Genomic DNA, 25419 nt, shown 5'->3' with positions numbered 1-25419 from the left:
GAGGAAGAACATTTATCTAGACTCAGTATGTATAGCACATTTTAAAAAATGTAATACCTAAGTTCTATTCCAAAATGCCTGGAAATTAAAAAAAAAATAGCAGAATTAACACTGTCTATGCAAATTGGTAGTGATGCCACAACATAGATTACAGAACACATGATTAAATGTATTAAATGATTCCAAGGAATGACCAAAAATAAGATTTTCAGCAACACTGGGTATGTCAAGATACATTAGGCACAGCAGAAGCATGGGTGCTCAGTGCTTCCATCTCAAAAACAGACAAGCCAAGGAGAGCAAGTGGAAATTATAAGGTGCAAATTTTACCACAAGCTCACATTGTGTTCTTCAGGTTCGCATTTACTTTTTCCCCTCCTTTTGTTAATGCCTTATTAGAACATATGAAGTTCAAGGGGCACCTTCTCCATTTCAATTCTTCAGTAAAGAAATCCAAATCTTTTCAAACACATCAGTCTAAGAAAGCAGAACAGAGGCATATCCTTGCAAATCACACACACACAAAGCTGGCGCTGCTGACTGGCTTTGGATGTCAGGCCACAAAACACTTTGCACCAAGAACTAATTTCTCCTCTAACCTACACAGCAGTGCAGTCCCATTAGTGGTCTGCTCCCTGTTGCACTGCCAGCCACCTCCTCCTCCATGCACTGGCCTGCCTCCTGTTCAACACGCCCACGGCTCCACTGGGAGCTGCAGCAGCTCACCATGCAGCATCTTTCCGGGCTCCCTTTTAATGGAAGCTGCTAGCCAATGCTCCTGCACACCCTAGGCATCCATCGGTTTCCAATTTCCACACATAAACAGCTTCAGAAGTCTGTTTTCTTTTCAAGCAGGTGTCTCCCACAGATGGCTTGACAGTCCCTACAGTAGGGTTTGAGTGCTCAGTGGCAAACAATCCAACTCTTTTCTTCCACAAAGGACACGTGTGCAAATATGTAACATATGCTGAAAAATTACATGAACCTCACAAAACCTGCTAGAGGCAAGGGCAAAGTGATTTGAAATGCTTTCATTATAGAACAGAAATAGCTCCTTTGTGAGCAGACACTGACACCTTTCTACTTGGCACCAATGGAAGAAGTGAAGAATCCCAGCCACTGAGTTGGACACTCACTATCCATCCAGGACCACTAAGCTTCAAGCATGTGATTCTACCACAGATGGCAGTTAATAGGATGATGCCTTATTAGAAGATGAAGTTCAATTAAAATCCTAAAGGGTATGGTACCATTAGCTTGAGTTGGCAGCCTGGGTACAGAACCAAGAAATTAAGTCTGTCTTCACCAACCAATGCTGCCCCCAAAATGGGAGAAGAAACATCCCTTTTATGTGAAAATCTCTCCCCTGTAGTAAAATGTGCCCGCTTTGTTCCACAGCATGGAAGTTCCCCCAATATACAGAACACCTATAACCATAGAAAGCTGTACAGTGCAGTAAGAGAACAACCAGAGAAATCTGTTTCAATTAAGATGGACCCATACTAAGGGAAGATATTCCAAGTCCACAGACTGGCATGACAGGCTGTCCTAGCTCGAAAGGAAATTATTAAAACGTACATGTGAGAGCAGTACTGAGTGGGAGGACACTAAGGCAGAGATACAGGTAGTTTCTACTTCTCTTTTCCTGTAATGCCTTACTATTTATTCATATGCATAGACATCATCCATGCAGTTTCCTTGTGTCAGTCTAAGCAGGAACATAGGGGGTTTTTGTATTTCCAGTCCAATGTAGCTGCTGCCAATCCTCCCCTTTCCTTAAGCAGGATTATTCCCGTACTGAAAAGCAATGCATATCCTTCCTAACTAAAACAGCACATGATGCGGAGGTGGCAACACATTAAAACACAAACATAGCCAGATGAATAATTATGTAAAAAAAATCACTTTCCTACTCCATGCAACTGCTCTGTGTTGACTCAGATGTGTTCATTTGAGCAGACCAAAAAATGGGTTTTACTACTGCCACTCCTGCTGAGGCTTGGGAAAGCAAAGCCAAGCCTACGCCCCGGTCTCAGCTAGGCTCAGTCTGGGAAGCTCTTTAGCAATAGAAGCCCCAGCTCTACAAATCCCCAGCGGGAAGTGCAGATCACAGGCACATTTGTAGGAGAATAATTAGTTTCAGAGCCAAGACTCTACTCCTCCCCCACCCCCTAAATTAAATAAGCCAAGAAAGAGCGCGCAGCCATCCAGTCATTCTTGGAGAATTATTTTTCTGACTAGGTCTGCACTTTAAGGATGCCATTTTTCATTATTGTTAATAGGTCTCATTAACTAGAAGCTCTTAAGCACAAGACCATTACTAAATGCAGTTTACATTGCACAAAAGCAATGCCCTTATTGTGGCAAGGGCAGGAGGGAAGGAAACAGTTTGCCTTTCCATAAACACCAATAATTCAAAACCAAGTACTATTTGCCCTTCATTTGGATTCACAGTTATTCCAAATGAGTAGACAGTTAAGAGAAAGATGGCTTTAAAGATCTCCAGTTTGCAATGAAGCTATGCCTCATGACTTAAAAATGAACATTTTAAAACAGAAGCAACTGGAAAAAGAAAAAAATCTAAAAAAAACCCAAAAAAACCCCACCACTACCTCTTCCTTTTTACTCAAGTAAAACTTGCAGTCCTTTTGGGGTTAGTGATCACATCATGGACTTATAAAGATATGCAACCACATCCTTAAATTTCAGGCATATAAGCAACTAAAAGGAACAAACACATATTTCCCACCCCCTCCCAACCCCCCTCATACAAACAGACTCTGAACAGTGAACTCTTACTTCTACTGAAAATCTGAAACTATGTGTGTTGTTGGAAGCCTAAAGAGAAGCCTGAACAAGAATTTCACTTCTATGAAGCTACAGAACCACTGAGCACAGGAGAAGCTGGCACGCTTCTTCCTAGAAGGGTCAACCCAAGCAATAGTTAAAAGGGACCTGGACAAGCTGGAGAAGTGGGCCCATGGGAACCTCACTAAGTTTAACAAGACCAAGTGCAAGGTGCTGCACCTGGCCAGGGCAACCCCTGTATCAGTCCAGACTGAGAGCAGCCCTGCCGAGAAAGGCTTGAGGGTGCCAGTGGAAGAGAGGCTGGACATGACCCAGCAATGTGCACCTGGAGTGCTGCATTCAACTCTGGGGTCCCCAGCACTGGAAGGACACTGACCTTGGAGTGAGGCCAGAGGAGACCACCAAGATGACTAGAGGGATGGAGCACCTCTCTTAGGAGGAAAGGCTCAGAGAATTAGGATTGTTCAGCCTGGAAAAGAGAAGGCTTCATGGTGACCTAATCACAGCCTTCCAGAACCTCAAGGGAGCCTACAAGAAGGGGAGCCTCCGTGACAGCTGAAATCCACTGTCAAGAGTCAGAGAAGTACCTTCCCAATTTGTTGTGGTGTTTCAGTGCTTCACAAAACCTGTAGAATCACCAGGGCTTTCAGTTAGTAATACAGTTGATATCCCTACAACTTGTGCATTGAAGCATCTAATAACTTACAATATCATTTTCCATGGAGAAGGCTTGACATCATACTCTTCATGCTTTCAATTCAAATATTGCTTAAATCATCGTGAATTTCTAGTCATGAACAGACGTCCTGTTTGTTTGGAGGTGACCAGCATATTACCCACAGAGAGAAGCAGAACAATGTTTATAGCTCCAGTGTAAAAAGTTAATTCCAACCATGTACCACATTCAGGCAGTTCCCAGGACTAAGCCTGGAAGAATGGTGCTTCACATCTTTCTTTCACGGTATTAACATTCCTTTTCACAGGAGGTAAAGAACTGGGTGTGGGGGGGAATGCTGCTTAAGTGTCTTTTATGTAAACCTGCACCACACAGAATTTCTAAAAACAGCATCACAGGATGCTACATTTTCTTGAGGCTCTTCTTTTGCTATCTTCTCCTCTGCCCCCCTCAAAAAACCCCAACAAACTAGCAGAAAAATGCTTTGCAACCTGGAGGCCAAAGAGTTATGTGAAATAGTGCTACCATAGGTCCATGTACTAGCATTAGTCCTCAGCAGCATTACACACTATTCAAACGTGCCAAAGATTAAGAAAACAAAGCTCAAGTGCAAACAAAGACAAACACAATTTCCAAAAGTGGAGAAAGTCAAGTTGCAATGGGCAGTGTGACTGTGACTGTCAGCTCCTAAATTTAATATCCACTCATTGCCAGACCACTAATTCATTTTGTCTCTCATTCTGTAACCAGTGGTGTCTGAAACCTGCTAATTCAGGTAGAACAACAACAATTCAACTTGCAACATACTGGAACACTAAGACAGCTAGATGGAAGAAAAGACAGACTGAAAGAAGATAGTGACTGGATGTCCTTTCTTGCTTTTTTTTGCTTGTTTAGGTTTTTGTTGTTGTTGTTATTTGGAGTTTGGGGTTTTTTCTTTTTTTTTTTTTGTAATCATTCCCAATGCTGGACTCAAACCTTCACCCTTTCCTCCATCTTCCTGCTCTGGTACTAGGAGAAAATGTATCTCTAAAGTATCTCTAAAGAGAAGCTTGTATTCTTCTCTAAAGTGACGAAGAAAACAACTGTCAATTAAAAGAAAAAAAATACAGGAATCTATGTTTCAGGACTATCCCAGTCACCCTGTACAAAGTAGAGAAGGGATTCCTCTCACAATACCAAACGTAAATAACCTGAAGAAGTAAGTCTGTAAGACCTTTACTTTTTAAAATAATTCCTCTCCAAATATGCCAACTTTAATTACACACAAGTCTTTCATCCTTTATTCTAATCTACGATATTTGTCTCAAGGCAGCAAGTTTGAAATGAATTATTGAAAAGATAAATTTTCCAATTCCTTGCATAACGCATTTGCCTCTTATTACAGAAAGGGCACACCAGAGCATCTAACTAGTTTTCACAGTACACTTTAATTAACCTTAATCACATTCCACCTCTACCTAGTATTTTCCTTTTCCCTTCACTCTCCCCGTTATATGGCTACTCCTTCCAGCACATCCACAGCATGGTTTCTAACTGTCTTCTAAACAAAACCTGAATCATACTATTTGTAAACAAAGTAGTATCCCCAGTATACACACTTAGAAATGTAGAATAGCTTTCTGGTCATTCCCACACATTTTTTATTCCTTCCTCTGAACCAGCTGTCACAGTTAATGACAGGTCTTCAGCTCTGTCCCATAACTTCTCATTATTCCTTCTGATGAGCTAACAGTAATCTTCTTAAACACACACAAGATTTTATTCTTCCCTGGGTGGCAAAGGATGTTCTACTCTTGAAGACTTCATATTAGTTTGACATTATCATATGGTCAAGAGGGTTTGCAGCAGTATACCTTGTGCACCTACAGCTGTTTCCATTGGAAAGACTTCAAATGCCTTAACCAGGCATTAAGTGAATTCTTCCAAATTCTCCAGGAGGTAGGAAACCTTCGCACAAACAGTGAATAGTTAGCCAAAAAGACACAGCAAGAAGAGGGCAAGAATGGTTTCCTGACACTATGCCATAATCTAAATTTTCCCAATGGACTCAATTACTCGGACCCTGAAATGCAGTCAGTTTTAGAATTCACCTAAATTCTTGTCATGAGATTGTTTTTATTTTCACTCTTAGGTACAGTTGCTTATCTTAGAGATTTGTTTTCATTTTTGCCACCTTACCCTTATCCACTTCAGAAAACAAACTATTGCAGATGTTATTGTCCCTGTTCCTATAGTTATGACTGATATAAGGAAACAATTTTATATCTGAGTGACCTCCTTTACTTTTTCTGCTTAGTCTTCAAACACGCACACACACAAAAAATCCCCAAACCCATGTGTTGTTTATTGTCATCTGTCTAAGAGCCTTTTTTATCAACAGCAGTTACCTCTAGTTTTCAAACCACATCTTATCACCGGAAAAAATCACAGAAAGGTAGAAAGTCCAAAGGCATGCCCAATATAACGTATTTCAGAGCTCTATTCCATCAACAAGCAAAATCAGAGAGAAAAGCAGTACAGGAAACACATCAAAATATTATTCCTATAACCAGCAAACTAGACCACAACTCCTCGTAATACCACACGCTTTAGCCCACATTATTTTCCTGCCAAATGCCCACAGTCTTTTCTCTACCTACACTCTTCTTATCACTGTTATAGCAAAGAATATGACTGGGACTCTTTTCCTAACTCATCATGGCTTATTGCCAAGTGTTCTGGAAAGCACTTGAAAATTTGCATCTTTCTCGGTATTTCCAAGCGCAAAACAGGGCTAATACCTCCCTGCCCCACGGTGGTACCGGGAGGATGAACGATGCCTAATGTGAAACCCATTGATGCATTACATAGTTGATAGGGAGAACAACAGAGAACGATTGAGGGTACATGGTTAAAAAAAAAAGCTGCAGGAACACTTTTCTGATGGTGCAGAGGAGCACACTGCAGTGGAATGATGACATTCTTTCAGGCAGGGGAAAACAAATTTTGGGAGGACAAAGGGAGGGGGAACAGGGGGAATTAAGCTGTTGGAAAACAAGACTGAACACCCATCTCATTTCATAGGTAGGGGTAAATCCCTAACAAGACCTTGGGAAAAGCCCTACTTGGAAGAGGAAGTTCCTGGCATTGACTTCACCTTTACCCACATATGAACAGAAACCATAAGACTGTCCCTGTGGATGAGGAGCTATGCAGGCTCCTTCTCATACAAACCCAACGCATTCAATTCAGCCATTACTGTCAGGGCTGTCCAAGCCTGCAGACCTACTGCATCCAGCCCCCATTTTCCAATAACACATCTGCACAATGTGGCTCTTGAATAAAATGCTGTCTAAGAATTGCAGCTACTGGTCACCAAACAGATGCATTTCTTTTGAACAGACCAAAGAGATTTATGTTTGAACCCAAAGGAGGGAAACAAAACCTCAGAATTTCTGCATGCTCCCAATGTTAGTATTTAGGAGAAGGTCATTTTTCACTGCATGAGACATGCTGTGGGGCCTGTGTCCATGCAACAGCAAGTCTATACCCATTGCTTCTTTTTTAGCTATTCCAGCCAATTAGAAGAAGGAAGGATGTTGGGAATGCTGCCTTGATTTGATATTTGAGGGTCATGAATGAGAGAAGTAAACTAAATAGAAAATCTTCTTAAAGGCACAGATGAATGGTACTGCACCCAAGTGCTGAATGATTTCTCTCCAAAAGAGATAATACCCTCGCTGAAATACATTCTTCTGACAAGAAACATCAAGCCACAGAGGATTAGAATAATTAAAAAAAAAAAGGTCAAACGATCTATTTTAAGGCTAAGTTCCCCTAGCGATGCTGGGATAACTTTAAATTAAACAGAGCAAGCTGTAAATACAGAGCAGCTACCAAGACATTTCAATGAGAGAAGACTTAAAATGCACACATATGCCACACCAGATATTACAGTAGCAGAGCCACAAAAACACTTGTGTACCAAAGAGTAAAGTATCATGTTTCAGTAAGTCCACGCAACAGTCAGGAACACGAGGCAGCAGGGAAAGAGACAGTGTGGCTGCCTCCAGCTCCTGAAGAGTCCAAACACTTGATCCTACATATGCAAAGTGCTCAGGCACTTCTAGGTATTGCATAGAAGCAGGACAGTAAGAAGAGATATTAAAAGTTACCACTCACTAAAGCAACTTTAAATGTCAAGATTACTTAAAAGCATAGACAGTTATGTGTATATGCTGCATGCACAGAAAGAAACTCTTTGTTTGTAAAACCATACAAAGTTTCTAAGCACTGATAACTTTGAAGATGCTATCTAGTCAGGGAGGAGTGTCTCCCCACCTTTGTGTTACAGGTTCTCCTGCAGGCAGCGGGCAAGGCTCCGTGTTGCACAGGCACAGTGCCCACTCCATTGAGCCTGCTGTCACCACCCTGGCACCTCAGCACTGGGCTCCCTGATCCCAACAGCTTCAGGCCATAAAGCCATGTTAAATTTCTTTGTTACCTGCATCCAAAGCCACCCGAGGGTCTCTACTTCCCATACCCTCTTCCAGGAGTACCATACAGGTACACAAAAGCTATCTCCACATCACCAGTCTGGTGCACTAATATATCACTTCACGTGCGCTTTTCTCAGACCCAGTTGAGGAAGATCCAGGTTTCCAGAGCTACACTCAAGCAACCCCTTCCAAGGCTGCTCCAAGAAATCTAAAGATCTGGATAGATCTCCAATCTACCTGGAAAACAAATATCTTCTCACTCCCACCACTTCAGTAATTCCTTACTGAATGGTTCTCCTGAACTTGATTTCTTAATTCAAGGGATAAAACAGAAAAGGAAAAGAGATCTGCTGTAATACAGAGGGAACAGACATCTCCAGAGAAAGATGCAGGTGCGCCTTAAGCCAACACTGACAACAGAGACTGTGTTTTGTCAGCCCATGGTCTTGTCCAGCTGGGCTCTGTAATTTGCCTGTATTACATTCATGCTTTGCTAGCTGTAGCTGCCATAAAAATCAACTTTTCCAGGTGTTGCAAGCTGCAGACCGGTGGTGGGAGAGGTGTTTGAAAAGAATAAGCACACACCTTCTCCTCTAGTCTAAACCAGCCATTTGGCAGCAACCCAGTGCAACCTAATACATCCAATACAAGGAGCAAATTACCTGCGAGGGACAGCCCTATACACTGCCACAAAGCTCTGCAGCACTGACATCCCTACATACAAAAAAGAAAAAGGATAGAAACAAACTCCACTGCAACCAAAGAAAGGCTTTTATTACTCTACTTTCCTTTTTTTCCTTTTTTCCTCTGGGGCAATTCAGAAGCCCAGTGTGCTTTTCACAGGAAGTCATGCTGCACAGTCACTGGGCCTGTGCCCTGACAACATGGTGGTAAGGGACTCATGTCCCCCATGAACACCCTTACAAGAGAGAGATCAGGCACGTTATCAATGAGTTGGGAGTCCTTTCTGCATCTCAGTGACATTTTCATCACCATAACTGGCCACGGGTAGAATATCCCAGGAAGCAAACCCTAAAAATAACTTCTTACAACAAGTCAGACAGTCCTCCAGCAAAAGGGGAGGGAACATTGCTTACACCCAGTTAGCACAATTTGGTTATTATGAGAGGGACAACAAGTGCCCAGGCAAACAGGAGAGGCAGAGAGAAAACAGGAGGAAAAGTAGGTGGCGAATCATACATTGCTTTTATCTGCATCACCAATGACTGTCAATAAGAAATGTTTTCCCAAATGGAAATAAAGAAATAGAAGTAGAAATCTGGAACCAAGTCTGCCTAGAATATTTCTAAACACAGTGAAGGAGGAAGCCTTGCTTGCTAAGCACCAGAATGAAAACAGTGTGCACTCCCCACCAGCTGCAGCTACCTTTATGGAAGATCCTGTGGGGCCCTCTCCAGCAATGGCCCATGGAGCTCTAGGTATCCTTGTGGATCCCTGTGAGAAGGTATCACGCTTCTCAGCTGCTTAACTGTAGAAACCACAGAGGAATTTCTGCACCAGAATATCCTCAGAAAATTGTGGATGGGGAACAGCAAGCAATCCTACAAGTGCTCCCAGTCATGGCTGATACCCAGGCAGTCTTTCAAGGGGCTTCTGCTTGCTGGAGAAGCAGAGTGGCAGGGGAAGAGCAGAACAGCAAGCCATCCACTCCTCAGCTTTGTGCTTAAAGGCACAAGCTCCCCAGCCAGCCTCCCTGACATGCACTTGAGGGGCTGCAACCCTTGCAGAGCTCCCTCTCAGACAGTGCATCTGCCCCACTTGTACCAGAGCTACCACAGTACACGGCTCTTCTTCGTGTACCAAGTCACTGAGCAGCAGTGCCCAGCCTGCCAGGTGCAACACCTGCACAGCCATGGCACTCCGACTGACTCCACCTGCGGGCTTCCTCCCTGGCATCACAGCATCCCCACAGGACACTGGCATCATACCTTTGCACCAGCACGTGGTCACTCTGACAGTCTGTGCAACAGAGGACAATGCAGTAGTAAACTCAGAACTCATGGGGCTTCTGTGCACTTCTGAGTGACGTGCAGAGCTCAGGAACTCCAAATTGTAACAGGACATCCTGTGTAAGAAGGGGGTGTGCAATAAAGACATCCTGACAGGATTGGCCCTAAGCAAACACCTGGTTAGACTCTGTGGCATAGTGAGGAGGGGAAAAGCATGACAGGATTTTCCAGTTCCAGGACTGCTGCCCGTTGTGCTTTGCCATGTTTTCCAGTTCCTGAGCATGTGATGCACACAGACACAGAAGGGAGGGGCTCCTAACATCGCCATCCCTTTCTCCTCCTCCTCCTGCAAAAAGTCTTTCTGAACAAGTTTCTGTGGTGTGGGGAGGACCCAGCCACAACTGCAGACACCGGGCTCACTTGCACTCACTCCCTTTTGATTTACAGAACTTCCCTGCTAACAGCTGCATTGCAGATGAACTCTCTTAAAGTGGACATGCGGTAAGTGAGACAGTAGGGCACGGAGCTGCTCCAAAGGCGATGCAGCCATGCTGGCACCCTCCCTGCCGCATACAGGGGGACTGCAACCTGTGCAGGAACTTCAGCAACTCTGTTTTAATCCCACTAGGCACAGAGGGTCCACTACCTAACACAGAGAAACCTCACCAACTGAGCTTATTTCTGGACATGAGTTCCGTTCTTCTCCCCATCAGCTGATCACATCAGGTGTCCCTGGTTTTGGATGAACCAGCTAAGTAAGTATCAGACTACAGCTTATTAGCAGACAAAGTAACAACGCAGCAGAGAAGCAGGTCTCAGCAGTGTCAAGTCACTGCAATGCAGGATCCAGGAATTCAAAGATGCAGAAGGAAGAATATAAATTCCTCTGGCTCAGTTGAGGTGCATGTTGACTTGTCCCCAAGCCAACTCCCACCACCCCTTCAGATAAGGTAACTGCATCAGTGAGATTCGGGTTTTGTTTCCAAGATGGGGAGGCAGTTTTAGCTGTGTTTTCAAACGAGAAAAAAACTTCAGCAATTAACATTTCATAATTCATCAGGGAGATGAGAAACTTTTTGACCACTTGTGAGGTGGTGGTAGAGAAAGCTTTTTAAACCCAGCTTCAAGACCACTGAAGAAACTAAATGTACACAGTCACAAAGAATTAACAAGGTATAATGTGCTTTCTTAAAGCTGGGTACCCAGCTCTGCAGCATCATAAACTGCTAGAAGCAACCAGAGTCACCTGAACTTGTCAGCAACATTTGATAATGGTTATCAAAAAAGCAAACTACCTTGTTCCTCTTTTTTCACATCTCTGATGCTGAACTTGGCTGTCTGGAGAAGACAAATGCATTATGAGAGCTTGACTTACAGTCTGTTGCTGTAGAAGTGCTTCCACACAAAGGACAAGCTGACCAACACTTCACTCCTCTACATCACCCTTATTAAGTGCAACAGCAATTCAGACATACAGAGAAGGCTGTGGATCATTGCTCTGCACTGAAAATTTTAATCCAGGCAACTTCATAACAAGCAGCAGACACAACACAATATCCTAATCTGCAGAGCTGGCAGATTCTAAACCAGATGACACACCAGTCTAACAAAAGTGGGCAGAGCTGAAAGCCACTTTTCAATTTGCAGTCCAAAAATCAGGAATATTTAAAGTAACACAGGAGCTATGAATCACTACTTTAACTTGCACTGAAGAAGCACATCGTCACAATCAAGCCTTGCCTCTGCACTGGCACCAGTCATAAAACAAAGCTGCGCAACTTCAACTGTCCTGATCTCTCTGACACAATCTCAACAGAGGACATTTGATACTCAAAGCTTAGATGGGGTATCCCTGAGGCAGGCAAAATTAAACTTAACAGCACACCAACTCTTTTGGCAAACAACAGAAAGCTCCTGCTTGGCATCACCAGGCTATACTCTAAAGTAGCCTCCAAGAAAAATGTTCCAGCAAGTCCCTGTGAGTTACAGGGGGCACTAAAGACAACCTCCTCCTTCTACATCTATTTTTCCTCCAACCAATGGGTGATTTCTTGGCCAACTACCCATGAAATGTTATATGCCTTGACATAAGGGAGTATGAGGAAATAAATAAAAAACCCCAAGATACACATGGACATTTTCAGAATGGCAGCTGCTCTAAAACAGTAGAAGCACTGAGTTTGTTTGGCAGGCACTGGAGACCAATATAGGATGAGTTTTAACAAGCTGTTTTCCCTGCAAAAGCTTCCAGGGCACCCATGGTATTTGAAATGTGCATCTAGAAAGTGCATCCGAGAGAAAGCACAGGACCATCCCCTATGAAGTCACACTTCAAGTCAGGTGTATGACATCAGGTCTCTAGCAGCAAACACAGCAGCAGGATCAACACACACATCTCACACATCTCCAGAGCTGCAGGAAACTTTACACACTGACTATATTCTGCTGCACAGATAAGGAGACCCCCTGTAAAAGAGACATCCCTGTAAAAGAATAGGGATCAGAGGAAGGGAAAAAAAAATGGTGCACTTAAGTTTAAAGATTTCTAGCTCTTCTCTCTCCTTTATTCACCTCAGACTTCAGGCTATGTCAGACTGCTTCTCCTTTTCTTACTGCTCCCCCTGTGATTGAAAAAACCTCCTCTTTCAAAAAAGAGTTGTCTTCAACATCAAGAAACGACATCTCTGTCTTCACAGCTATCGCTTACCACAGTCTACACCAACTGACTTATCGGAGATGACACGGTAACTGCAGAAGATAAAGCACATCCAAATCCTGAGTTACTCCACTAGACAAGCTGCAACCTACACCAGCTAACTCAGGTGCCTAGAAGAGGAGTAGAAGTGAGGAAAAGGAAAGGAAAGAATCCTTTCCACAGGCTTTTAGCATCTGGTTTTCGAGGCTTAACATCCTTGTTCTCACTCATGGCCTGTATTCACAGGGGCTTAAAAAGTCCACTTGGGATTTGGGCTAGTGGGAAAGGCCTATATCATTAATTTCCATAGATATTAATGTCTCATTTAATAAATAAATGCCTTAAGTTGAAGAAGCCCTTCTAGAACAAAACTGGTTTTTATTACCACAATTCTGTCTTACTAAGTCTGCAGACAAACATTTTATGCTAGTATATTGCTGTTCAGAGGTTTCCCAGACACAACCAGGTAAGCCTTTCCTGAAGCTGCCTGAAGAAGGTACCGTGATAATTTGCAGTACTGCGAACAAACCAAGAGATATCACCTTTTGCTATGAAGCTCTGAGATTTTGGGTACTGAGTGCAGACACTCCTTCACTAGCTCCTTGCTCCACAGCCAACTGCAAATCACTAACTCTTTTAGGACCAGTCCTTATAATGGTCAACTTCCACAAAGGAGGCTGCAGCACAGGGTAGGAACAGGACTTCCCTCAGACTCCAGTGGAGGGAAAACTGCCCAACTTTAGCCCACCACGCTATCAGCTCTGATATGTGGGGACATTGCTCCACTCAGCAGGGACAGAGGCAGCAGACAGGGTCAAGATCACTACTAGTCCTAATAGTGCTGACACGGTTTTGTATCAGACATTTTCAAAGACGACAGCCTCGCGTTACCAATGACACTCATGCAGGCTCGTTAACATCATGTTCGATAGTCTGCAACCTGCAGGCAACACTGAAACTTGATTATTTGCACAAACTCTAGCGTGAAAAAGCTCTAAGCACAAGGTAAAGAACTAGAATTATTTGTGGGTACAGGGAATAGAAAAAAGACCAAAAAAATGAGACCAGCTTTTCCCACTTCTTGTGTTTCACCTGCCAAAGCAATGCAAATCCTGATGACGTACCCAGTGAAAGAAGGGTGCGTTCACCCCCTCTTCAAAGAGGAAATCTGTCAGCAGCGTTGCCCAGAGTTTAGACTGCAGGAGGAATGCCAGCCCACATTCCCCCCCGCCATCCCAGTGGCTATAGGAGAGCAAGCCTGGTATTTCTCACTAGGATGCTGTCCTTCGTTAATACATCATCACCCACCCTCCTCCCCTCCCTTCTCTCCTATGAGAAAGTTTAATCCTTTGGCTCACACGCATCTGGTAAATTTTTCAGTCCCTGTTTGCCACTGTCATCATGGCAACAGCCCCCAGAGATAACCCAGCAGCTCTGCCACAGCAGGCAGGCTGCTGCTCCCAGCCTGATCTGCCATTTAGCCTTTGGCTCATAGGCCTAAAAAGAGCTATGCCCACTCCCAGGTTCATCTTTGCAAGCACCTTCCTTCCTCAGAGATATGTTTACATGGGGTTTGTTTTTCTTTAAAATTAACTGTGTCTTCATTCCCACAATGCCTACTCTTTTCTCCACGACAGCTCTCAGCTCAATTTTTGGGAATCCGACAGAATCACAGCAACAATAGCACTGTAAAAAGAGTTGCTACCTTTGCTGCCCTGGAGAAGAAGGGTCTTGTGTTTAACAGCAAAATCATCCATGCCTCTTAGCAAAGAGAAAATATTAGCTACCAACCTTCTCCGAAGCACAACACTAACCTGGACTTGTCCCAGTGTCACTGCTAAGCACACTCCAGCCACAGGTAAGACAGGACAGCTCAGGGCTGCGGATGCTTGGACAACAGCTATCTCAAGATGGGAACTTTGGATTGAAGCAGCAGGACAGCACGTCACTGCTTTGGAGAGATATGTAACTCATGCTCTCAGAAACTTAACACGAAAGTTATACGCACACACACATTCTCTGAAAGGTCATCACATTTACTCAACTCACATCTCAGAGACGGGGAATTCTCCCTCTGACTCTGCCAGGAGCAGAGCGACACAGATCCCAACACCAGGAGCAAAGCCACAGTTATCTCCTCCTTTCCTGACCCCATCATAAAAAGGCAAGATACAACATTAACCAGCTCTCCTTACATCTGTGAATTAGTCTCAGACATCAGTAATTAGCCACTTGCACCAACCACCATACTTCCCAGTCTGCTCATCTAACTTGTGGGAGAAACAGGAATTCTGCAATATTCTCTGGGAGGAAAGAGGAGGGTAAAGCAGCATTACTAAAGAGCTATTTTCAGTCGAAGCATTATAGATTAATATAATTAAGGGTTAAAGTAACCAATCCACAAGAGTCAAATGAACAATCAAAACAAACTCAAAATTAAAACAGAAAGAAAGGGAGATGGATAGTAAAAGGTGAAAAAAGCTGAGGAATCAAAAATCTAACAACTACAGACTCAGTTTCCCCAGAAAGCTAAACCCATGCTCCACTTATCTTTGGCTATGCTCAGTGTTCAAAAAGCTTATTTCTAAGACACTGCCAGCCCATTTCTTCAGAAGTATTCTGCTGATGTTCTCCAAAAATCATGCAGGCAGCAATAGCAGAATGTTTGGAGAGACATTACAGACGTATGAAGTGATATTTAAAGAGACAGCAAATTTAAGAAGGAACATGATGACAGCCTAACTCATAGGACTCCAATTTTTGAAGCGTTAAGCTTATGGTCATAAGGATCAGCAGGAACTACAGTAGTTTAAGTTACAGGGTGACATTCCCTCCATAGACTAAAAAAAAATATCTAGTGAGCACCTCAAGATTTTAAGGACACATTTGCCCATCAGAAACCAATGCGCCTCTGCTTTCCCCACGATGACTACTCTGGACATTGACATCACTTCTGTTGCAGGCAAACAGTGATGTCAGATACTCCACAATTTCTTTTACAACATTCAAGGCCTCTTTCCTGTGCTGGTGACCCTGGTGCCAACCAATATTGCCCTCTTTCCCCAACCAAGCCAACAGCAATAGTTCACTCTATAGCCTAACACTGGCAAATGAACTTCTTTTTCCTGTAAAGTCTGGTATCTGTTCTATTTCAAGAACAGAGGAAACAAAAAGAAACCCCTGAAATACCAAAACAGGTGACAGGTCAGAATTAATGAAAAGGGGGGTGATGCCCTGGTTGTCAGGGTTTTGAAGCAAATAGATAGTGCTCATAGATGGCACAGTGGAGACAAATTTGTTTATTAGTGTGCTTCCCTTTTAAAAACTTTCTTCACCCAATTTGCAGGGCCAAAAAAGCTAGAATAATTCCAGAGCATGGAAGGGAACAAAAATATTATCATAGTCCTCCCTTAAAACAGTGCAACGGTGGTGCTAACCCACTGTTGGGGAGGGGAGCACTCTTTAGAAATTTCTTTATGATCCATGGATGACTCCTCCTCTGCTAGCGATGTTTTGGTACTGTTCTAGAGAAGGATTACATTTGGAGACAGTGAAATCTCCACACTGCACCCCAAAACAAACAAACAAACAAAAGCAAATAGTTTTTGCACTGGATCCTTCTTACAAGAAATTCAAGTAGCTTCCCTTGCCCCAACTATCTACAGTGTTCTCAACATACTGCTCTTCACTGGAGGGACACCTGCAAATATTTCAACCGTGGCTTGCTGACCAGAGTAAATGCTCTAGAGCCAAGGGCTTTGAGACATGTGCAGGAGTTAGTCTAGTCACATTTCTGCCATACAAAAATCCAGGTTATACTGGGAAAACAAGAAACCCGACTCTCTCATCAAGCCCCTTTCTCCAACCTCATGCAGAGGCAGTAGGAACTCCTGCCCAATCTGTGTGCCCACTTCCCCCCCCTCCTCATTGTTAATGCCGGAAATTTAATACTCAATGTGACCACTGAAAAGACAGACACAAGCTGAAATCCTGTCTGCTCTGTTCCAGCTCCTTTATAAAATATACAGCGTAAACTGAGAGGCAACCTGGGGTAACCCCAGCCATCCACAGTGGGAAGGAGCCAGCTTCTGGCCATAACGAGCCACAGTAAAGCAAGGCTTCCACCACTCACTGCACCACCAATCTCTGCCAGCTGTCATGCCAGGGCACCCTTCTGCCTGTACTGATGTATTGGGGCAGGCAAAAAGCCAGGCTGACCCTCCGCAGCCCCCCACTAAGCTCCCAGCTCCAGCCTCTTCTCGAAGGAGCCCTCCTCTTCTCCTAACACCTCTTCCAGTGGAATTTCCCCTAGTGATATATATACACACACATTCATCTCCTGGGAGCTGCAGGCAGAGGCAGGTAGGAAGAAAAGGGGGAGGCAGGCTGCTGGTGGGAGGTAGATGGCTGCTGTTTCTGACATCAGCAGAGCAGCTCTGCCACCAGCCCCTGACACACACGTGTGCTGTAGTGCAGAGCAAAGAGTTCAGCCACTCGCTATCCACATGCCCACCCCACCAACTGATTCCTCTCCTGCAGCCCTTGCCCCACCCAGCCCCTTACAGTTCCTGCACCAAGCGTCCCCACCCTCACACACTACTCTGGGGGGGGGGGGTGTGTAGCACTCTTTGCCCTGCTCCCTACATCCCTCCAACATGTGCAGAGATCTTCAAAAAATCCCCAGCCCACTGTAAGCCAGTCTCCTATATATGCTCCCTAATCACAGCACTTCTCAGGCTCCTGCAGACAGCAGAGAGGCAAAGAGTGGAGCTGGGGTGTAGGGAAGCTCTTCTCTCAGCCAAAGACCCTGCAGGAAGGGCAGCTCCTCTCACACACCAAATGACCAGACCTGATTTGGCCACTCAGCCAGTAAGGCTGAGCAAACACGGTTTGGTTTGCTATCCTTTGCAAGAAAGGACATTTGTCCTCAACCTGCAAACACAGGCACACACAGAGGACAGCTATTATGGGACATTCCTACACAAGTTTGGATTTGCTCTTCAGCCACCTGTGACAGGCCTGCTGGGCTTCCCCGCTCCCGCACAGAGCTGACGGCCCCGCTGCAGTGCACCACTGCTTCCCCCAGCCAATTCCACAGGGTGTGCGAAGCCCACGGGGGACTGGGAATCTGGCAGCCACAAGAGCAGTCCAAGGGAGTCCTAACTCCAGCAGCAGCTAAAAATGCATACAGAGCAGATCAAGGCAGATGTTAGGGACTGATGCTGCTAAACGTCCTCTGCAGCATTCAAGTTAAACGTTTTAGTGTTCAGGGAAACTACTACTGACACCTCCAACAAAACATATTGTAAAGCCCACATCAACAACCACTGGGAAAGCCAGGACAATAGAGGTGTGTGAAAAAAAAGCAGAGTTTGAAGAGTGTTTTTTTCCTGTTGGGGTTTGATACACAGAAGTAATTCTCTGCTCCTCCCACAATCCACATAATCTCCTCCAGGAACAAGAACAAAATAACTGGGTAGACTGCAAATTTTTATCTGGTTTACAAATTTGGAAAGATGAAAAACAGTGACAGAAGCCACTTCTATTTTGCAGGCAAGAGCAAAGCCACAGTGAGGAGAACACAGTGAAGTGGACTAACTTTCAAGGCAGCTGTTTTTAATTTTTTCATTGAAAGATGTCACTTGCAAGAGTTGAAAGACACAGATTTTCATCAGCAAATTAAAATTAACAATAGATGTAAAGCACAGAGATTTGTCATCCTGCACCTCAAAAAAAGGGCCAAAAATACTACACACGGTGGCAGGATCACTAAATGCTATTTGGTATAAGCAATATCCTGAAAATTATCAAAGGGTAAAACTCTGCCTACCTCTTTCCAATGCCAGACTCTCTCTTGAAGTATGTGTTGGAGAGTCAAATCAGGAATATTTCCCTACTGCTACTAAAGCTACTGCTTCTCTCTTGATTGTTTTGATCACTGCAAGTAATTTTACTTTATTTGAACTTCATTGCTGCCTAGGAACTGTAGCACTACTTGCTATGAATTTTCATGATCAAAAAGTATTCTGCTGAAACCCACAAGACAACTTTCAAAAAATTAGTTACTACTTGCTGCTACCTGTAGCTCTGGTAAAAGCCTGAGCATTCAATCCCATAGGAATTTCAGATGACTGAAGCATTGTATTTCCCCCATGTGTAATAACCACTGCTCTTATATGTCAGCTGAACGCTGACTAAGGTGAAGTCTGTTTCCTCTCCCTTTCCACAAGCATTTGGCCCCTATTTAACACTAAGCTTCTTGGCATGCTCCTCACTGGGCAGTCTTAAGCTTCAACACAATATAAATAATAGCAAATACCTCATTAAAGCCAAAATATGAATTTTAATCTAGACCAGCTCTTACTGACAAAACTTATTAAAAAAGAGAGAGAGCAGGCATCCAAAACTCATAGACAATACAGAAACAGAGACTCTCTTCTCAACATCTGACTTAGTATTTTATGAAGGGTGAAGTTTACTAGACTGAAGTTGTTAGCACTGCCCTTCACAAAGACCAGCACCACGTCCATCCTCCTAGCTTTCACAGAGAAGCCCTGTAAAACACCATACCTCTGCAAGTCTTTATCCTTTAACTGCACACAATTCACCCTGAAGCGTTCCTCTCCCTCCTTTTCAGATAGGTACAGTCAGCTTTTCAGCACTTCCCAGTGAACTATCTAGTATTTTTCATCAAGAGTCTTGAAAAACAAAGGTAACAAGAAGTACTGCAGAAGGAGAGCAAGCTCTGTTACCATCTCCTTGTACATAATCAAGGAAAGCACTACAGCAGGCAAAACTTCTGTGAAGCAGCCATGGGCTATACACACATTGCACCAGAAGCAAGATCCTGGCCCTTGAAGTAGCAGTGGCTACATCAGGTATCCACACAGGCTCAAATTCTGCTAGAGGTGGTAAAAAATGTTAAATGTGGTTATGATTAAGTTGGAGAGGGGCAAGCTGTCCCTACATGAGGGAATATTCTGGCTCTGTGACCATGTCCAGAAGAAAACCAACAACACGGGCAGCAGGTCAGGAGGGCGGGTTAACCTGCACAACAGAGAGCAGCTGGTGCACAGGAAAGCCCCGTGCACAGGTGCTGATGGGCAGAGACATGGACAACCTGAGGAGAAGTGCCAGCTTGAGGAAAGGACACATCGGGCAACATATATGCAGGATACTGCAGAATTAACACCTTAATGCTCCTCCTGAGGGAGACGGCTTTCTAAAACGCCTTTTCCCAAGACTTTAATTTTCAGGTTGCTGAATCGAATTCTCCCTAATCACTGATTTACAGCTGCAATGTCTAAATAGCACACATTCATCCTTCAGCGCTTTAAAGACCTATTCCAAGGTGAATTCACTAACTTCCTATCGAAATATTTAGTCCCTTTCTGTACTATCAGCTATCAGCAAACACAGCAGGAATAAACTGAATATATAGGTTCCTCAGTTAAGTCACCATCCACTTTTCACAGATTCTTTAGCCCTCAGTTAAGACTTCAGTGCAACTTGATCATGTTTCTGACACGCTTCTGTACTAGCAGAAACATCCGTTTTCTTTCTTTGCTCTCCTCACCCTCTCTCTAACCAATACCTTTTTAAGTATATCATTGTCAGCTGCCTCAAGCTAAGTAGCCTGAGGATCAAGCTAGCAGCCTCAGTGTGTTTTATTTATAAGAAGGTATGAAATCTAAATAGTAAGTATAGATCAAAACATGGCCATATTCACCCATACTTCCGTTTCCTACTTGTTGGGCCATGTCATCACCTTAACATGAAAAGTAATTACCATCTGTATATTTTGCTGTAACTCATTAGATGACCAAACACTTAAAAACTGAATCAGTCAGCTTTTCTGTGAGTTTTGGACTTCAGCTAATATGTTTCTGAATTTTGTTTCACTATATTCACCCTGCAATTTTCCCCATTTTTCTTATCTCCAGCATTACCGTCAATACCATTTCCTTTACAAGAAAATGGTTTATCCTTTATAATCAATCTGCCCTCTCCCTTCTCTAAGCAGGCTGGTGTCCACTAACTAGTATCTGAGAACACGGCTCTCCTGAGCTTTAGGTCTCACTACAGGATGGACAAGGAAGCCTGGGGAGCAAACATGGCATTAATGGCCGTCAGTAAAGCAAAGCCACTCTTCAAACCTCTCCCATATTAAGTTGAACTAATTTTGAACTCAAGAGATTGGATATCCCACCTACATCAGCAGACACTCTCACGTGACCATGGAGTGGACACTAATTCTCACAAGATCTGCAGCCACCTCCTTAACAATCTAGGGCTCCACTGGTTGGTCTCCAACATGACCTCACTCAGCTAAATACCAAAACATTGGCACATACGGTTACTTCCAGAAGTTTAAAAAAAAAAAAAAAATCATCACTCTTCACAGCACTCTACCACTGACACTACTTCTCTATGTAAGCTATAGCAAATGGAAATTTTTCACTATTCTTCAAGCCATCTTCTGCTCTTATCATCACATTTCATATTCTGGCAAAAAGGAGAACACATATTCTATTTTTCTTTTTTATAAGGATTAGGCAAAACATTATTCACTTCTAAATCATTTATCAAGATCATTTGCTTTCTCCTCTTGCTTTTTCTTTTTCATTTCTCTGTGAACACCCCCTACTAAGCCCTCTACTCAACTAGAAGATAGTCAAGGACTTAAAACATTAATTTTGCCAAATATGAAAGACCTCTAAAGACTTGCAACTTTTTTTTTCACCTCTTCTAGAAACAGTTGCCTCTCACATCTCAACTTGTTGCAGTCCTAGCTTTCAGCATCTTTTATTGCAGTTCAGTTTCTCTTATTCTCCCCCTCATCCACCCCACCTGCAAGGCAACTTTAATCCCTGTAGTGATTCCTTACACACTAGAAGATACACATTCTCTTCATACTACAAGGTCTTTGTGCATACATAAGTCCCAAAAAAACCAGAAGACTAACGGCTTGGGGGAAGAGTTAAGATTTTTTTCTGTTTTCATAAGGCTACAGTCTGGTTTCAGGTTTTGTAAGTCTCCAGGACTAACAAAAGCACAAAAACACTCCAAAACTTGCTCTAATACGCTGAGAAGTCAAATTCATCAGATTTCTCCACCCAACCTCTTTCTGCCTTTGAAGGCAGGCTTGCTAGTTTCCAAACACACCACCTTTAACTACAGCATGAAAGGAGCAAGGCCAATAGACAGCACTTATCCTTCAAAAAAAATAATCACATCTGTTCTGGTAAGACAGATCTCCTCAGTAAAAAAGACATCCAGCAAAATCAGTCTGCAACACTTCTGTTTATTATGAGTGATTGGTACACACAGACACGTAGGTAAATCTATCTCAAGAAAGACCTCAAGAAGAAAAAAGACAGCCTCACTTTACAGAGTATCCATTTCCAGACAAAGGAATTTTTCTATCATCCTACACTACCTTCTTTCAGTCTCCTCTTTGCCACACAACTCAATTATTTTGCAATGCTCAAATAATGACTGAAACAAGCAATTACAGATCACTTAAACTTATTACAGCCTCAACTCCACAGAAGTATTTTCTGTTAATATAGGGAAGAAAGGTAGATTGAGACACTAACCTCTCGCTGACAGCTTTTTGGTATTGATGATTTTTGCAGCATATTCCTGTGAAGAATTTTTCTTTACACATCTGCGGACCACAGAGAAGGCTCCCCTGGAAGGAAAATAAAGAAGGTAGGTGCTATGAAACTGAAAATGTGAATATAGCAGCAACAATTCCTGTCCCCAGAGTGGACCAGATTAAGGACAGGGCAGAAGACATACAGAAGAGAGAAACAACACATGAGAATCTGATGAACAGTGCATGCTATCTGATCAGCAATAAACTTGGTCCAGATGGTACTCAAGCCTCCTGAAGACCCCTGAAGCCCCCTAAGAGACAGTGTAGTAAGAAGAGCACACTGTGCAGGGAGAAAAAGACCATACAGGCACAGAAACAGGACATGAAAGGATTTATAAATGAGAGATGAACAGCCCAGAACAGTGCTGTGAACACTGGCCGATAAGTTCGTCTCCTTAGCAGTTACATCACAAAGCCAGGGCTCATTTCTCTCATGTTCAAGTGCCAGCTCGGTCACAGAATCGCTGCAACACTTTGCAGAAGTTATTAATTCTTTTATATCCCTCAAACCACCTGCAAAATGGGGATAAGTCTGTACCTATTAATGAAGTGAGTAGGAAGCTATGAGGCTTCGTACATTTTCTCAAGCTGAAACTATTGATATTATTACGACTATTCCAAAGAGAATTCCTCTTGGAGAAGGGGTCTGAGAGAGAGGGAAGAAGGATTTCTGTGAGGAAAAAGGAGAGAATACAATAGAGACCAAGGTGAAAGGACAGGGACTCAAATTCTACAGGACTACAGAACTATACAGTGAGCACTTGAAAGCAGCACCTTATTTTTTAAAAACAGCAACAAAACAGGGTGGGAAAAGAATAACAACTGCCTCTACAGAAAAGACCTGAGAAGGGGAAAAGGAAAAATATGAGAAAACTAGCAGAAAATTTCAAGTCCTTCAGATCAGGACTGCAAACCCATGTCTAGGGACAAATGTACACATTTAAAGTATAAGAAAGGGGGACAGAACTGCACAAGGGCCCCACATATAGTTAGCATGACAGGGAGCCTAAAATAGCTTGAATCCTCCCAATACTGCAGAGTCCTGCCTTTTTATCCCCTTCCTCAACCTCTACCTACAAACCAATAAGCATCAAGGTGAGCACCAGCACCGGGGCCCGGGCTTGGTGACACACAGCTGCAGCAGTGTTGGGAGGGACGGGGACACCGGGCTGGAGAGAAGAGATGCAGCAGAGCCAGGCAGTTGGTGCAGGAAGGGAGGGAGAGAGCAGCAGCACCCACGAAAGCACTGTCCCCATAATCCTACCCTGGCCCTTGCTACGCTGCTTTCCTGCCCAATGGGGCTCCCCTGCAAAGCCCTGTCCTAGGGTGCAGCTGCAGGTCTGCCAATGCGGAGACAAGTGCGGAGAGAGGGAGGGAGGGAGAAGCGCGGTGCAGCGGCACCTGGTCCTTTCACAGGGACAAGGAAGTGGGGACTGAAGCATCGCGGAGTGGCTTTAACAGTGTCGCGTCCCAGCGCAGAAACAGTTGCAAGAAACGGCAACGTGTAGCTGGGAGACGGTTCGGGTAGGAGAATGGGGCAGCCAGGTCCTGAGGAAGGCAAGGAGGGAAGAGAGGAAATCTCGGGGTGCAACAGGAGCGCGCAGCCCGAGGCAGGCTGCGGGGACACCCGCTGCGGCGGGGCGACCCAGGGGGGCAGGAACACCTTTCTCTCCGGCGGCGGTGCCGCTGGGGTGGACGGGGGGTTGGAGAGCAGGATTACAAGCGCGACAGCTAATCCTCCTCCGGCTCCCGGGAGAGCCGGGTGCCGGTACAGGGCTCCCGGCAGCGCCGGCGGGTCCGGGGCCGGGGCGGGCGGCAGGGCGCGGCGCGGGGCGCGCAGCGGGCTCCGTACTTGCCAAGCTCCTCGTAGAGCTGGTACTCGTCCGTGAAGCGGGTGCACGTTGCCGTGGTGGCCATGTTCGCGCTGCGGGAGGTTCAGCGCCTGGGGCATGGGGCAGGGCGGCGGGACGGGCCGGGCGGGCGCGCTGCTCGCGGCCTTTCCTCCTGGCTTGGCGGGGCGGCGCGGGCTCCCCCGCGCCCGGCTCGGCGCTCCCGCTCCGCCGTGCACAGTCACCGCTCGCCGGGGAGGGAGGAGGGGCTGAGCCTGGCCAGCACCGCGAGAACTGGCTCGGAGACACCCCGCGCCGGCCCCCTCTCGCCGGCCCCGGCCCGCCGCGGGTGTGGCCGCCGGGGGCGCTCCCGGGGCGCCCGCAGCGCCGCCGCCCGCCGGGGCTGCAGCCGGGGCGCGGCCGCTCCCCCGCCCCGGCCCCGCGCGGGCACTGCAGTGAGCGACCCGCCCGCGCCAAGGGCGGGCGGAATGCGGCGGGCGCGCCCCCTCCCCAGCGCTCCGCGGGGCGGCCGGGAGCAGACCCCGGCCGGGGGCACGGCGGGTATTTCTCTTAATTCCCGCGCGCAAGCCGCGGGGATAAGCTTCCTGCGTGCAGCAGGAGGGGAGGGAAGCGAAGCGGGAGCTGCTGCTGCCGCCGCCGCCGCCCTCCCCCGGGCGCACGTCAGCGGGGCGAGCACCGGGCCACCCGGCCCCTGCGAGCCGCGGCCCGCAGGGAGCAGCCGCCCGGCTCGCCCCGGCCGCTCCGTGAGCGGGGAGGAGCAGCGGCAGCTCCCGGCCGCAGTCCGAGCCCGGCGCCAAGCGCAGGGGACCCGGTCCGCAAGCGGGGCCTCAAGCCCTTCTCCGGATCCACCTCAAAGTTGGGCCCGGCGCTCCCGAGCGCTGTCGGTCTGCCCGACCTTGGGGGCGCGTGTGGGAGTCCCCGAGGAAATGAACCATCTGGTGCAGAGGTAAAGCGGTAACACGCGAAGTGTCTTTCAGCTGTTAATAGAGTGAGACCCGGCATTCGCACACGCGCGTGGTTTATGGTGATGAGACTTGGACGCAGAAGACAAACAGAAATCATCAGTCTCCAACTACAAAAGAAAACAAACCGGCCTCTGTGCCGTCTCTACTAGCATACCATCTGAGAGTGCTGCTGCAGTGCCTTTATAAACAAGTTTGTTTTCACCTTTTACTTGAGTCTGTCTCTGTCTGAACAATTGCCAAATCTGCTTAATATGCAGATTTATATAGGGCAGTCACTGATCCAGCCAGAGAGAGAAGGGCTGCACTGGCCTCT

General features: G+C 45.4%; 1 protein-coding gene across 12 annotated transcripts in view; it reads right to left on the bottom strand.

The window, feature by feature from the left end:
* Positions 1 to 24247, bottom strand: part of CAMK2G (calcium/calmodulin dependent protein kinase II gamma) — a 118134-nt gene extending 93887 nt beyond the window's left edge. For 11 of the 12 annotated variants that reach the window (XM_029958529.1, XM_029958518.1, XM_029958522.1 and 8 more), the window contains exons 1-2: positions 24144 to 24247; positions 22230 to 22324 (exon numbers count right to left, since the gene is read on the bottom strand). In XM_029958529.1, the coding sequence (XP_029814389.1) occupies positions 22230 to 22324; positions 24144 to 24208 (160 nt within the window). In that variant the 5' untranslated portion in view covers positions 24209 to 24247. Of the gene's footprint in view, positions 1 to 22229; positions 22325 to 23692; positions 23758 to 24143 lie in introns of those variants that run through there. The other variant, XM_018069008.2, reaches the window with a different exon arrangement.
* Between the last annotated feature and the right edge of the window lie 1172 nt (positions 24248 to 25419).

This window comes from Manacus vitellinus, unplaced genomic scaffold (genome assembly GCF_001715985.3).
Source record: "Manacus vitellinus isolate BGI_N305 unplaced genomic scaffold, ASM171598v3 scaffold_15_pilon, whole genome shotgun sequence".
Classification (NCBI taxonomy): Eukaryota; Metazoa; Chordata; class Aves; order Passeriformes; family Pipridae; genus Manacus; species Manacus vitellinus.
The sequence above is the reverse complement of the archived record's forward strand: the minus strand, read 5'-3'. Positions and strand labels throughout refer to the sequence as shown.